Source organism: Tyto alba, unplaced genomic scaffold, assembly GCF_018691265.1.
Source record: "Tyto alba isolate M040663 unplaced genomic scaffold, T.alba_DEE_v4.0 Super-Scaffold_23, whole genome shotgun sequence".
Lineage (NCBI taxonomy): Eukaryota > Metazoa > Chordata > Aves > Strigiformes > Tytonidae > Tyto > Tyto alba.
The window spans coordinates 11,494,427-11,508,801 of NW_024881297.1; the positions used below are offsets into that span (position 1 = coordinate 11,494,427).

Here is a 14,375-nt window from a genome sequence, read left to right on the forward strand (position 1 = left end):
TGGAATGAAGTACCATGTACATTTAATTTCCCTAAACTAAAAATAGTTTTTCATGAAAATTTACATAGTAATACTCTGTCCTCAGTTTCCTAGTCCTTCCCCTTCTTTAGGAAAAAAAGAGCTGATTTTGACTTCAACTGATCATATTTAATCACTCGTGATCAAAAAACTGTCCATAGAGACTCCAGAAATCTGACTTCTTTTTCCCTTGGACAGTTCCTCTGTTTTCTGCCCTTGAAGTCCTGTTCACGTGGATTTTTATGTGCAACATGTGCCCACAATACTGAAAACGTGGAAAGAGTGACAGACAGGCAAGCCAAAGAAGAGGTGAATCCCCTTGCAAAGGGGCAGGTTCAGCTACAATTCATGGGAGCACATGGTGGGGGAAATCAACAGGGGGGTGGGTGCAGCAATGATGCCTCCGAGTACTAGCACAGGACAATGTTGACCAGATGGCATATGTAGGGATTCTGAGTTGGGGTGCTCATGGTGTGGTACAAGAGGAAGGACAGAAGGGCTCAGAAAGAGTAAAAATGACCTTAAGTAGGCAGGTTGTTGCAGGCAAAAGCGGTGGAGGATGGAGCTGGAGATGTGGGGAGTGGATTTGAGAAGGGAGAACCAAAGGAGGGAGGGTGGAACAGATGGGCTGTCTATATGATGGTAAGAGGTTTCACTTTGGGAGAGATTCAGAAACGACTGCTCAGAATGAGGAAATTAGAGTTTGAATGATTTGCAGTTAATGAAAAGGTCTCTTTTAACTGGGTTCCTGTTTGATGGCAACTGACATACCTGTACAGATTTGTCTCCTTCTGGTATTTCTGCCTCTGCAGCTCCATTCTCAATGGCAGAATTTTTACAGCCCAAATATGATGGTGTTCTGCTATACACTATGCTGTATTCTGTTCTTCACGAAAAAAACTAATTTTAGATAATGTTACAGAGAATGTACTATTAAGAACTGCAGTTTTTTGTTTGAAAATAACATATAGCAATGTATTTTTGGAGAAAAGTGCGTTGTTCTGAATATCTTTCTGCTCAGACAAAACAGTCTGCTTTGGGGCCAGACTTTGAGGATAGACTTTACACTTTTTTCACCATTCTTCTCAGAGGACTTGAATGCTCTTTTAAAACAATGGGCCAGTGGAACCAGTTCCAAAGAAGCCAACAAACACTGTGAAAGCTTTCTGGTTTTGTGCTGTAAAACTTCCACAAGATACACAATATGAACTGGGGTTTTTTTGCTGCGTCTAGCTTGGTGGAGCCAGAAGGCTTTAATAGCATCTTTCTAGGGGGTTCTAGTACTTGTCAAGAAAAAACATCCTTGTGACACCTGTATTTTCTGTGGTCTTCAAATGAGTCCTTATTATTATGGATTAGTTGCATCCTGGAGTCTTGGTCTCTGTGTTCATAGTGAGGATGCAATTGTGAGAATGTAGTTATTGAATTACTTCCAAGAAGTAAGTTCTGAATTAGGTTTGCTAACTCATTAGATAAACTATGTGCAGGGAATTCCTTATGGAAGAGTAAGATGACAGTTAAATTTCATCTGAGATATCAGCTGGCAGAGAGTACATCATGTCTTGCTTTTTGCTTCAAGCTCTGCAACAGAACATCTAGAAACTGAGGAAGCCCTGGGAACAGAACTTTTATTGTATCACAGTTATAGTTTGTCTGTTGGGTTTTTTTTCTGAGTGGGGAGAGGAGAAGCATTAAAAATATACTTCCTAATATATTTAACATAGGTTTACACCAATTGATTTTTTTTGTAAATTTTTATACTTTTATTTTAAACACTATTCCTATCAAAGAAATCTTCCAATTCACTTGTGTAACAAATTACTTTAATCACAAACTGTGAGCACATTTTAAAGACTTTTTGTAGTGCCTACTTTTCCCTTGTTTAAAAATTCATGGAGTACTTTCTGACACTGCATGTGAAAACTGCCTTGTCAAAGGAAACCTCTCTGAAAGCACAGAACTTGTCAAAAATTATTTTAACCTCTGCCATTGTATTGATAGGAAATCTTTCTGTTTTATTATGGTATAGCTGATCATATTTTGCCATTTTCTCTGCTATAATTCTGATGATGTTACAGTATGGTGGAACAGAAATCTAAAGAGAAAATAGTAAATTATAATTAAGGGTTAGGAAGTTATATTATCAGTGATGATTTCAGTCTAACATTTATAAACTACTATGAATTTCCTTTTAGCACCTGAATATTACATCTATGGTTTCATTTCTTTTGTAGTGTGCATTGGTTCGTGAATGTACAGCCACTGATGGCATAAGTGGTAAAGACAACTTGCCTTCATTAAATGCAGGTAAGTCTTATAACATCTGTAAGAGATGACTTGTAATGCTATGTCAGATCCTGAAGAAATAAGAAAGGTTTGGGACAGAGTTCTTAAAAGGCTCTTCAAACGGTGCACAGGTTTTTAAGTTTAATATTTTAATGTTTTATACATATTTGACAGTAACATTTTACTGAGGAATGTTAGGAAAACTTTCAGAAATGTATGTCAGTTATGCTTTCTGAAACACTGCTGACATCTCCCGCTTCCTTACTTTTCAGTGATTTTCAAGACTGTCCATGACTTCAGTGGGCATGGAATTAACCTCATAAGTTTTTGTCATGTCGTTGCATGACATTCTGTTAAAGTAATTATGCATTATTTGTAACAGAATACCCTGCAGAATTAATCTGTCTCATAGCTGATGAAGTGGCACTTTCAGCTTGATCTGGAAGCTGTATGTCCTAAAATGAATGAAGCTGTTGGCAAAGCATTCTGAATTCTAGGTCAAGTTGAACTAGATCTCTTTCTCCTTCATTATACTGAGAAATATTACATGCTGATATGCTGCACCGTAAAAGTTTTATTAGCCCAAGTTTATGAATCTCCATTACTCTGCAGTAACAATGTCACAAATAAGTTATATGGGTCATCTGAAACCACAGCGCTGTCAAGAATTCTGTGTATTTGCTGCATACAGTTGAGGAGAAATGTTACTGAAGTTTTAAAACCTTTTAAAACCTTTACTGAAACTTTTTCATATGATGTCACTGATAGGACAGACCTATTAGACTAGCTGTAAAGTCTGGAGGAAGCACTAGAAACTTCCAAAAAAATAGTTTTTTTCCATGTATGTATGAGTACCATAAGTTTTTTCTGTGATTTGTTGACACTAGATCAGAAGCAGGGCAAAATAATTTCTTCAACACTGACATTTCTTTCATCAGTTCAATGTGAGACTAGATGTGTTTGTGGAAACAATATTAATTGAAAATTACTAAATACACAGAAACTACATCTGGGTCTGGAAATACCAGAGCTGAAAATAGCTGGAAGCAGGTAGAGTATCTTGAATCTCTAGCTATCTTATTTATGGCTCTTGGAGACAAGATACAGAGCCAGTTGAATGATTTGGTCTAACTCAGTGCAGTCGTTCTTTGAGTCTGATTCTGTATGTCATCCAGATAAGTGGGTCTTAAAGGAATGACATTTCTGTTCAGAGAAAATGTTACTGATTCACAACTGATTTTTTTTTTTAATTTGCTGCCTCCATTGGGTGGGTTTGATTGGGGTTTTTTCTTGATTTTTTTTTTTTGAATGGGGAAATTCTGTAGTTTGAGTAATGTATTTTGTTGGAACTTTCAAGGTAGATGTCAGTTTTATAAATAATGAAGTCTAGATCACTTTGTCAAGAGTGTTTGCACATGATTCTACAGTGTATCTAGATAGCACTTAACATTTCTACATTTATTGTTCTTATACACAAACAGACAATATAAAAACCAAGCCCCCTTCCCCCAACATTGCTAGGATTTAAAAAGTCAAACCTACCATGGAGGCTTTTTTATAAGTTTTTTGTTTTTTAAAAGAGTTGAGGGGAAAGAGCAGAACCACAGGTGCATATGCAAGGAATGACAGCAGGCAGGATATTGGAAAGAGTTTTCAGTCACAGGAAGTTTTTTCTAATAAATACTTACTCTTCAGTCTGTTTCCTGTACTTGTCACTTCCTCATCCCATTCCGGCATTGCCTCCACTTCCCTGCTGACACCTGGCACTAGTTCCAGGCTTTGTCAGTCCCAATTTTTTTTTTTGAATTTCCAGTTTCTTTCCTAATGACAGTTTAGCTTTGCCCAGCCAGTTAGACATGGTCCCCTGGATGCTTCCATGGTCAAAGGTCTCTGGGTTGCCTGGAGACTGGCTTTCTCATATATATGGGTACTAGTGCTGCCCTTAAGCATATTGTACCACACACTAGCTCTGCCTAAAAATGTATTCATCCACTCTGTATGAATGACATGTGCAGAGTTTTGTTGATATTAGAGGCTGGGAAGGATGCAAGAATTTTCAATAAAGGTAGACCCTTGGTACATGTATGAGTTAAGTTCAATTTTTGCTTTTTTACATACTGAAATTTCTTTCCAAGGCTTATGTCATTGTCAGATCTGGGTGGATTCCCATGGATATGGTAAAATGCATACCTCTAAAAGATCTACTGTTGAAATTCAAGTTTATAAAGCACAGAACTTTCTGTTGCAGATTTCTGGCCTCATTGTGTGCAGCTGGACCATCCTAACTGAACATTTCAAAAAATAATAATAATCACTTTAAACCAGACAAATTTCAGTGTGGCAAAATTAGAGGCAAGCAAAAACAAGGACTGGAGGGAAAGGAACAATATCAGTAATGTGGTAGAAGTATATTACAGGCAACCTGATAACATCAACATTGCCTGTACTACTTTCCCTGCTGTGTGCATACAGAACTTTATGCAGTACAGTTTATATTCATATACATATGTAGTTAGTACACGTGTACAGTGTTGTAAAGGTTTCTGGTTCTTTCTCATGTTGTTTATCAGGCCTTCAAAACTATGAAACTGAAAAAATACCCCATGTGACTCTTACCTGTAGGCATAGATGCACATTGGCATTCTTCTGAAATTTAAATCTTACTATAAGAAACTTGCAGACCTCAAGTGAGTTATGAAGCACTTACTGAGTGAATGGGAATGAGTATCATATTTCACAAAGGCTTATCACTATTCCATCTATACCCCAGGAGATTGAATTTGTATGTCTCAAAATTTGGTTATTTATTTATACCACTGGAGAGTTTGACAATTGTTTGCATGTTAACATATTATGCTTTACAATAAAATAAAAGTAATTTAAATTAAGCAAAAATTAAGAAAGTTGAAATTATTCTTCCTGAGATGATATGTATAGTACACCTATGCTACAAAGGAAGATATAGATAGAAACACTGTTAGTAAATTAGTATATGGCAGCGGTGTGCTTTGATCTATGTTCGATAGGGAACAAAAATGAAAACAGGTTATTCAGTCTTTTATTAACATTTATTTTACTTGCAGGGGAAGCAGTGTGAAGGATAATGCATGGAATAAAAAGCACAGAGATCTTTAAATTTAAAAATGAGAATGTCCAAAAATATGGATGTTTAAATATATGGCCTTGTCTTTTAGGCTCCATGCTATAAAGAAGGGCTCTTAAAATACTTTTTCTCTTTTTAACCACTGCAGTTCATCTGGATTTTCATTCTTCTTTTTCTTTTTTTTTTTTTTTTTAAGTGCCTTTCATGATCACTGTCTAAATACAGAAAGGATTACCTTTATGAAACTTTAATTCATTTCACTAACTACTTTTTATAAAAGCCAAATATAGTCTTGCCGTTCTTACTGTTTGGATGGTTTTACATGCCTTCTGGATTTCTTTTTAAGACAATTTGTTGTAATTAAAAAGTAATTATAGTTGTAATTGGAAAGGAAAATACATCTGAGATTTTTATGGAATCACATGACTTCAGTAGTTCTGTTTATAAGAAAAACATAAAGTATTATGCAGCTCTTACTGACAATCACAAGCTTTAGCAATACCGCAGATGGGAATTATTTGGATTCCTTGTGAAAACAAAATTCCCAGGCTTTTTTCTGAGTTTATAAATGAAATTTTCTTTATAACTGCATGGGGAGATGTTTTGGCCATTTTTTAGAACTTGCAGCACACTTGATATTATCACCACCTCAAAATTCAGATTTGGAGGTATTACCCAAAGAGTAGTTAAATAATTCTAACAGTGATAAAAGTTGCAACTTTGTATCCACATTTTCAAAGTTATTCCTAGTCTCCTTTGCTCTCATGCTGCAGTCCTGTTGGGTTTTTGTTTGGTTTTTGTTTTTTTCCCATGATGGTGGTGGAGGTACTGGGGAGATGGGAAGAAAGACTCTGGAGCTGTGTATATATATGCATTAAGTTCTCACAGGGAAATGTGGATTTATTTGAATGCGGTACATTCCGAGTGCAAATTTAAGGGCTGTTCTTGGGAAAACATCCTTTGATAACTTTTTAGGAAGTAGATATAAAAAGCTAAAATAGAGAAATGAGCCTTCTGTGTCTGGGACATCATCATTTGAAATGTCCTGGTAAAAAGCAGCTGCCTGCTTCATTGTGAACAAGTGGCACTCCAAAAAAGAAAAAACAAAACAAAAAAACAACAACAAAAAGCCAACCAAAACACCACAAAAAAAAACCAACAAACCAACAAAACCAGCCAAACAAAACCCAGCATTATCATCTGTTTTGACAGGTTTCTGTTTAAGGGCAGATCTGAATTAGCCCTTAGTTTCTTGAGCTCTCCCTGACATCTGAAGATTGTCATTCCCTGTCTTGTTAATGGAAGATGATCAGTGCCATACATGTATTTTGTGGATTGACAGAGGCTGTCAATATTATTCACAAAACTGATTTTGTTAATTAGAAGAATCTCAGCAAAAGAGGAGGAAAATAGGAATGCCTTACAGCATATTTTAATTAAGTAATATCATAAGCCCAGACACTGGGTGTAGTTTGATCATAGGCACAGGAGTTGGAGATGCTTCTTTTTTGTAGTGGACAATAGTTAAGACTGTGTGGTCAGGATTCTCAAGCTGTAAGATGTGTGTAAAGATGCTTGAGCACTGAGGTATTTGGGGTGTTAGTAATAAAGAAGAATTGCTGTTATTCATATGCCATAGCTATCAAGCATCTGTTAGGTTTATTTCATAACAGTAAGTCAGAATTTAGTTTTTTTAAGTAAGATCAATAAAGGCAAAATGACTCTAAGAAAGGCTTCCGATTTCTTATTGAAGACTAATGATTAAAGAGATCTCAGTAGAGTGATGGGAATATAAAACAATACATCTGCAATTACTTAAACACCATTATTTACAATCTTCCTTTCTTTATGAGTTGCCAACAACCGTTTTCTTACAGATATCTTTGACCCTGTGGTCTTGTTTTGGGCCTTTCCTAAAGGACTTGTTAAAAGACAGTTTGATTAGATATACAAGACAGTTTGTATATCTTCACTAAATTGGTCTGTGTTTTTCATTCTCTATAAATCAGCCTAAATAGGCAATAATGGTGGCAGTGAGTTGTGAAGCTGAAATTTCTATTAGAAGATACCGTTTTGACAGGAACAGTTTCCTTGCAGTGCACATGGGAAATGCATTCCTTTGAGTTATAGACCATTCAGTGGCACATCAATGGGGATCTGCTCGAAGGCAGCTTTTTCCAGAAGCTGATAGAAAGGTGCAGTTGGAGGATTTGGATGGCTGTCCAACGTCATTCTGAGTTAGGAAGCAGTGAATGTGTGTGTTAAGTGACAATCATTTGCCTCTAAGTAAGCTTATCCAAGTAGTCAAACAAAACTTTTATTTCTCAACTTTTTCCCCATTTGCTCTTTCTGGAAAATTAGGGAAGAGGCAGGAAATAAAGGAGAGAGTAGAAATTTCCCACCTTTATTATAGAGAATCACCGTAAGATCTGAATACAGCCAATGTGTGAAAGCTTTAAGTTAAAAAACTTGGTGGGTTTTAAGCATAACCATTCCAAGACATCCAGTAATGTGATACTCCTATGTCAAGTTACAATAGTGATCTGAGAACTCTGTGTGTGACATATTTACAGGATTGTTATATTTATTTCTATGTAGTGGCAGTCTCTTGACCATGTCAGTGGTCAAGTTTCCTTTAATATAGATGCACACCATCTATTTGCATTAATGACTTCTGTGTGTGCATATCATGGAGAAGATACATCAGATACAGCTAAACGATGAGACACGCTTCATTTGTCCCGTGAAATTTATTAGCAATGTGAGTGATTCTAGCAGATGGTAAGCGATGGCATTGACTGTATGTGAGTTCAGTGTTTATTTATGCATTCCATCTTTCCTAACTGTATCTTAAGTGTGAGAATAGAGAGCATAAATTACATCCTCACTACCCTGAAATGCTAAATTCGCAGGGTACCTACTGTGCGGGTAAAATGTGATTTATCTCCTGTACTAGTAATACTTTGTCCTCCATGTGCGGTTATAATAAATTAAATACAAATTTAATGTTTTTAATAGAATTTTAATGGTTCTAAAATTAATTCTGGAAGCAAGGGGTGGAGGGAGCGGAATAATGTATTATTTTTGGATTAAATTGTTGTCATAAATTTTCAGAGTCATATAGCCACAGTAAAGTAATGATATGATTTTTCCTCTTTGCAGTGTTAAAAAACCCGATCTGTAAGTTATATAGATTCCCTACTTCTGACAACAAGTGGATGCGGATCCGGGAACAGATGGCTGAGACCACCCTCTCTTTCCATGTTCCTAAAGAACTGATCAATCTGCACATAAAGGAAGATATGAGAAGGTAAGGAAGAAGTAGTGATAATAAATACTAAATTTCATTTTCTGAGTTGGAATAATATAAATGATGAGCTAAAAATATTAATTTGTAGTGTGACATAGAGAAAACACAGCAATATTTTTGGCTGCTAAGAATTTACAGCTGTAACTGAACAACGGAATTAATTGCTCGGAATTTTTAGGACTCCAGTGACTTCATAAGTCTGAGCTATGAACTGTGCTAGAGTGCAGTCATGACTTCAAATGTGTAATACTCTGAAAAGTTGACATCTTATAAAGAGACAACATATGACAAGGGTTTGGACTACACTGTAGGGTATTTGGGTTTGTGTCTGGGCAGTGCTAATATCATAGACAAACATTACACGAGCAATGGAAAATTACATGTTTGTAGTTAAAAATGCAGCAACGAGAATACAAACCCTATTTGTCTAACTCATATAAATTAGATGGCATAAGAAAATGATACCAAAGTAATATAAGTTGAAAACATTTGTTCATGTTTGGCATTGTAAGCAGGAGGGACATCTGAGGATCGTTACAATATGTATGGCCTGGGAAAAAAGAGGATAAGGAGCACAGGTTTCCCCAAGTCCTTCATATGTCCGGATACCCATGGCAGTGACAGAAATGGCAGCCTCTCCTTGCATAGTAGTAATCTGTGCAGATACAACTGCAGAAAAAAGCAATGTTTTAAGCAGTCCAAGGCCTCCCTGAAAGCCTACCTTCTTTTTCTAGTCACAATGGGTGATGTAGAAGATAGAGTCTCTTTCCCCATGAAAGTTGCCTCACACCTAGGTGTTCATCTTGTCTCGTGTATAAGAGTAACACTGTGAGCTAGTGCTGCATCCCAAAGCTAGCCTGTGCACTTCCAGGCAACTCCCTCCATCAGAGGGGGTTGCCTGTGGTTGTTTACAGCTGTTTGGCCTGCAATAGGAGCTTCTTTTCTTCTTTTATTCACCTCATCTGCTGCTTCTGTATGATCTTTTTATGCCAATAGAACAGCATGTGGGAGACCAGAATCTTGCTTTTAATAAAGTCAATGGACTGATACATACTTACGCATGGTGATGATGGGTTATAAAAAAAATATGAATTGTTATAATACTTTATTTTATTCATTTAATACTGTGTTTAGGCATTTATGGCCTGATCTTGTTTGAGATTACTAATGTGTAAGGTTTTTTTTAGTAAGCAATAAAAATAGATTATGCTGACTTGCACAGTTCATCCACTTCCCAGATTTTCATTTGCCCCATGGGCAAATGCATTTTAAATGTGAGGATTACTTTAACCACTTTTACTGCTACTGCATTATTCTCTTCAAAGACATAATGCAAGTAATAGCACTTGCTGTTATTTCATATTATAGCATTCACCTCCTTGAAAAAAGTCATAGCTAAGAAGCACGGTGGTTTATTTTTCTAAACGATCATTCAAAGCACACCAAAAAAAAAAACAAAACAAACAAAAACAAAACCTTAGAGGAAGAAACAGAAGTAAAAGTTGCTTAAAGATTGAGGCAAGTGGTTCTCATCTTCCTGACTGGCAGTGTGGTTAGCTGTTCAGGCCTCGTAGTGTGGGTGTGAGAGAGACACAGATTGTATCAGTCTGAAGACAGAAGTAAGACCAACTAAGAGAAGCAATGACTTGTGGTAGAATACTAGCAGGTGGTGGGAATAGGGGCATCTGTGTCACTTGTCATCATAAAAGCATGTAGGTTGGAGCTTCAGCTTTGTATGGGCTTTGCTTTTTGAAATAATTCCAAAGATTTGTGCTCTTGTGCACTCCTTACATTTGTAAACTAGTAAAACAATGTTAGGAGGGTATTGTTATGTTAGTTCTTGAACTTGTACAAAACTTACACTGTACCATCTCAAGGCTATTCTCATCTGAAGTATTCTTCTCTGTATCTTTTTTTTTTTCCCCCAGTCAGTATGAAAGAATAAATATTTTTGTCTCAGAGGCCACTTTTTATCACCCTCAGCCAGTTTCATTTTATTCCTATTGTGGCTTCAATATAGTCAAGTCTGAAGCAATTACCGATACAAAATATCCAAGTGAAGTGTTAATCCCATTTTGTATTGTATTTTAAATTGTAATTTAAATTCCCTTTTCTCATAGCTCTTAAGATCGTTTATCTCTTGATAAAACTACAGTGTTCATTGTTAAGCAAACTTTTTAATTTACTGATGTGATGCTCTGGAATATGCAACCTCTAAGGATGTTTAACTTTGTTTTTCAGCATGAAATAATGTTTTTAAAGATATTCATGCATTAAAGATATTGTCCTTCCAGCCTTCCTGGAAGAAGTTTTAGTAGGTGCTATATGGTCATTTTTATTATTCTGATAAGGGTCATACAGTCTGCTTTGCTGTTTTTTATTAAGAAATTATTTCTGTTTCCTCCTCAAGGTTTTCCAGTGAATCCTTTCCACTGTTTCAAATACTTCTTTACAAAAATCTTGTCCAAATATTTTTCATCTATCATGAAAGATTAGCAAAGTAGTTCTTTAAACCCAGTGATTATAAAAAAGACTTAGTAGTTTACACTAACTCTTCAGAAAGTTAGTTGACCCACATAATCTAAGTCTGCAGTTGTAGATGTAACTTGTGTTGCTCTAGATCAGCACAGCAAGAGAATTAGACTACAGAAGAAGCTGCAGTACTTCAGATTTGCCACTAAAGCTCTTTTGAGTCCCTTGGAACTAAACTAGGTTTTGGCCGAAAGGATATTCCACTTATGGATGAATTTGGCTCGTGGCATTTGTGGTCACAACCTGTAAACAAATTTCAAGGATAAATTGCTGAACTTTTCTTGAACTCTCCCTGCAGAGTACAAAGCACACTCAAGATTTTCTCCTGCATCAGGAATGGTTGTCCTTTCCCAACTCGAGCAGCCTTTTCTTGTGCAAATCTATGCTATTTTGTTTTTTGATTTCTTTCTCGTAACGTTACAGAATGATGACATAGTTCAGACTGTCTGGAAGATGTATGTTGTTCTACTACCTTTTAATACACAACTTCTATAGAGAAATGGAGACCCAAGCAGAAATGCCATCTGTTAGGAGTAGGCATTGATTTTTCTGGACCTTTGTATGTTATTTTTTACATGACTTATTTTTGAGCAATTGCACTGCAAAAACATAGTATTGATAAGAGACAATAGCATAAAAAAAGTTATTCTGAGTAAATTTACCATGACTTTTGAAGCTGTTTGAACCAATGACATTTAGATGGGCACTGTTAATATGATATCCACTTACGGGCTTTTAAAACCTTCAAGTAACTACCTAGAACAAATGTTCAAAGTAGTAACTTTTTCAACACTTGAAAAAATACCCAAATGTGTCAGTAAAATGTAGCTCAAATACATGCATATGCAGTATTTATGCCATTGTGCACCAAAAAGGATGTAAAACCTTTCTCTCCTCATTCTCCTGCAGTCACTGCATAGAGGAATACAAGTATATGAATGTAAGCATAACTTGAAGTTTTGTGAGTAGTGTTTAGGCAATTGCCTTCCTCAAATATAATCAGTTTAAAAAGCATTCATTTGTAAATTAAAGGATTAAATATATTGTAATGTATGAACACTACATAATTCTCTGTCCTCTCAATTTTGCTGTTCATAACTGATTTTGGAAAAGATGGCCTCTGTGAAATCTAAGAGGAGTTTCCGTATCAGACTCAATGAAGTAAAATTTCATGGGCTTTGCTTTGTTACTGGGTGTTTAAAGTTGTAGTGCATAGGAACTGAGTAACATTACCTGATTTGTTTTGTGATAGTTACCTCTACATTACATTACCTATTACTCAGCAGTGCTGGAAGCTATAAAATGTTAACTTACATTCTGACTGTCCTGTCAGAAAGGGTTTGCTGCTGTTGTTTTCTGCAAAATCCATCCAGGTTTTAAGACCATAAAATCATTTTGTACCAGTCAGCAATGCTTTTCAGAGACTGGCTGCTGAAATTTGCAGATGTTATATTTGTGCACAGCATGCCCCAGTCTTGAAGAAGTCTATCCTGAGCAAACAGTATAACTTGCAGGTCTTATTAGAGTCTTCCACATTATAGTGAAGGACAATACAAATCCAAAGCAAAAAATAATCATTTTTCCAAGATTATAATTAATTTAACTCACTCAAATTCTGACATCACAAAAAGCATTGGAATTTTTATGTTGTTAACTAGAGATTTTGTGTTTACCACTACTTATCTGTGGTTCTAATAGCGCTAAGTTGAGTGTAATTTTGTCAGTTCATGTCAGTGGGAGTGCAGAGAATATAAACTAGAGGCGTTAAGGCATTAAGGTGATTAAAACAGCTTTGTACAGTTTCATTATGTTGCTTGTGTCATAAAGATCCTCACTGTTTATTTTGAATGAGGTACTCTGATTAATACATTGGGGAAAAAAGAAAACAGAAACCCACAAAACTGTTTAAATGCTTGAGTAATCATGCAATTAATAATGTGATTAATCTTGCCACGTATATGATTCCTGCTGAATGAAATGAATGAAGTTGTAAGCATAAACTATGAAAGTAAAATGTTTTTGCTTATATTGTAGAGCTGAAGCAACATTGTCTTGGGCTGAATCCAGTGTTTCCTGATGAAACAGTAAAATTTAAAAAAAAAAACATAAACCAAAACACCTAAACCAATTCTATACACCATTGGTAGTTACTAAAATACAATTTAGGATTAATGTGAAAATTCCACAAGATGCCATTCTGAGTATTACTGAATTTGAGACTCTTTGCAAACATGTGATGCGGGAGAATTATCCTCTGCTATTAAATGCGAATCACAGTATTAACCTCAAATGATCATGCTGTTTGAAGATCTTGAGTCTTTCAGAGATAAAAGTAATAAAATATCCAAGGAAGGGAAAGAGTTTTAAGGCAGGCAGGAAGAAATTGATTTAATTTAGCATATATATTGTCTACATTTTTGGGTAATAAAAAGGGAATAGTGGTGGATAGACATGCAAAAGGAACTTAAAAACTCCAGCTCTCAGGAACAGTATAAAATATTCTCAAGCTTTTGAAAATCCCTGTCTGTTCTCTACATATACATAGAAGAAACAGGTTTTAAAATATTTTTAATGCGTTTGGTGGCTTGGTTTTTGGGGATGTTTTGTTTGGTTTTTGTTTATTTTAAATTAATGTTTAAGGCATGCAAAAAGAAGGCTTACCAGAACCTGAAATAGTTTTGGGAAATTCTATAAGAAGATAAAAATGTCAACTTTTTTAAGAGGTTCTAAGTGAGAACAATTCGGAAAGAAAGAAAAAAAAATATCCTTTTATTCATTATTTGTGGTAGCTTCCCCAGAAGGATTAAATCCACTGTAGTAATTATTTGTCTGTTTTAGAAACAATACAGTAAAAAAGCTATGATTTTTTTCTTTCTGGAGAGAATGTTATATTGTTTTGATGGGTTATTGCCCGTATATCACAGGACCATAACTTGTAAAGAAAAATGAGAGTAATTTTATCTGCTTCTATTCTACAAAAAAGAAGATGAAATGGTTATACATAAACATGTACACTTTAAAGTAAAATTTATAAGGAAAAATAATTTCTGTGCTCCTTTCCTTAGAAAGAAGCTTCTAAGCTTCCTTTACTTCTAAATGATTGAATCATGCCCCAGAGCTTATGGT

The 14,375-nt window shown here is 35.5% G+C and overlaps 1 protein-coding gene across 5 annotated transcripts in view; it reads left to right on the forward strand.

Moving 5' to 3' along the window:
* Positions 1-14,375, forward strand: part of INPP4B (inositol polyphosphate-4-phosphatase type II B) — a 342,715-nt gene that overhangs the window by 224,932 nt on the left and 103,408 nt on the right. For all 5 annotated transcript variants that reach the window (XM_042796878.1, XM_042796879.1, XM_042796880.1 and 2 more), the window contains 2 exons: positions 2,253-2,325; positions 8,570-8,717. In XM_042796878.1, coding sequence (XP_042652812.1) covers positions 2,253-2,325; positions 8,570-8,717 — 221 coding nt within the window. The remainder of the gene's footprint in view (positions 1-2,252; positions 2,326-8,569; positions 8,718-14,375) is intronic.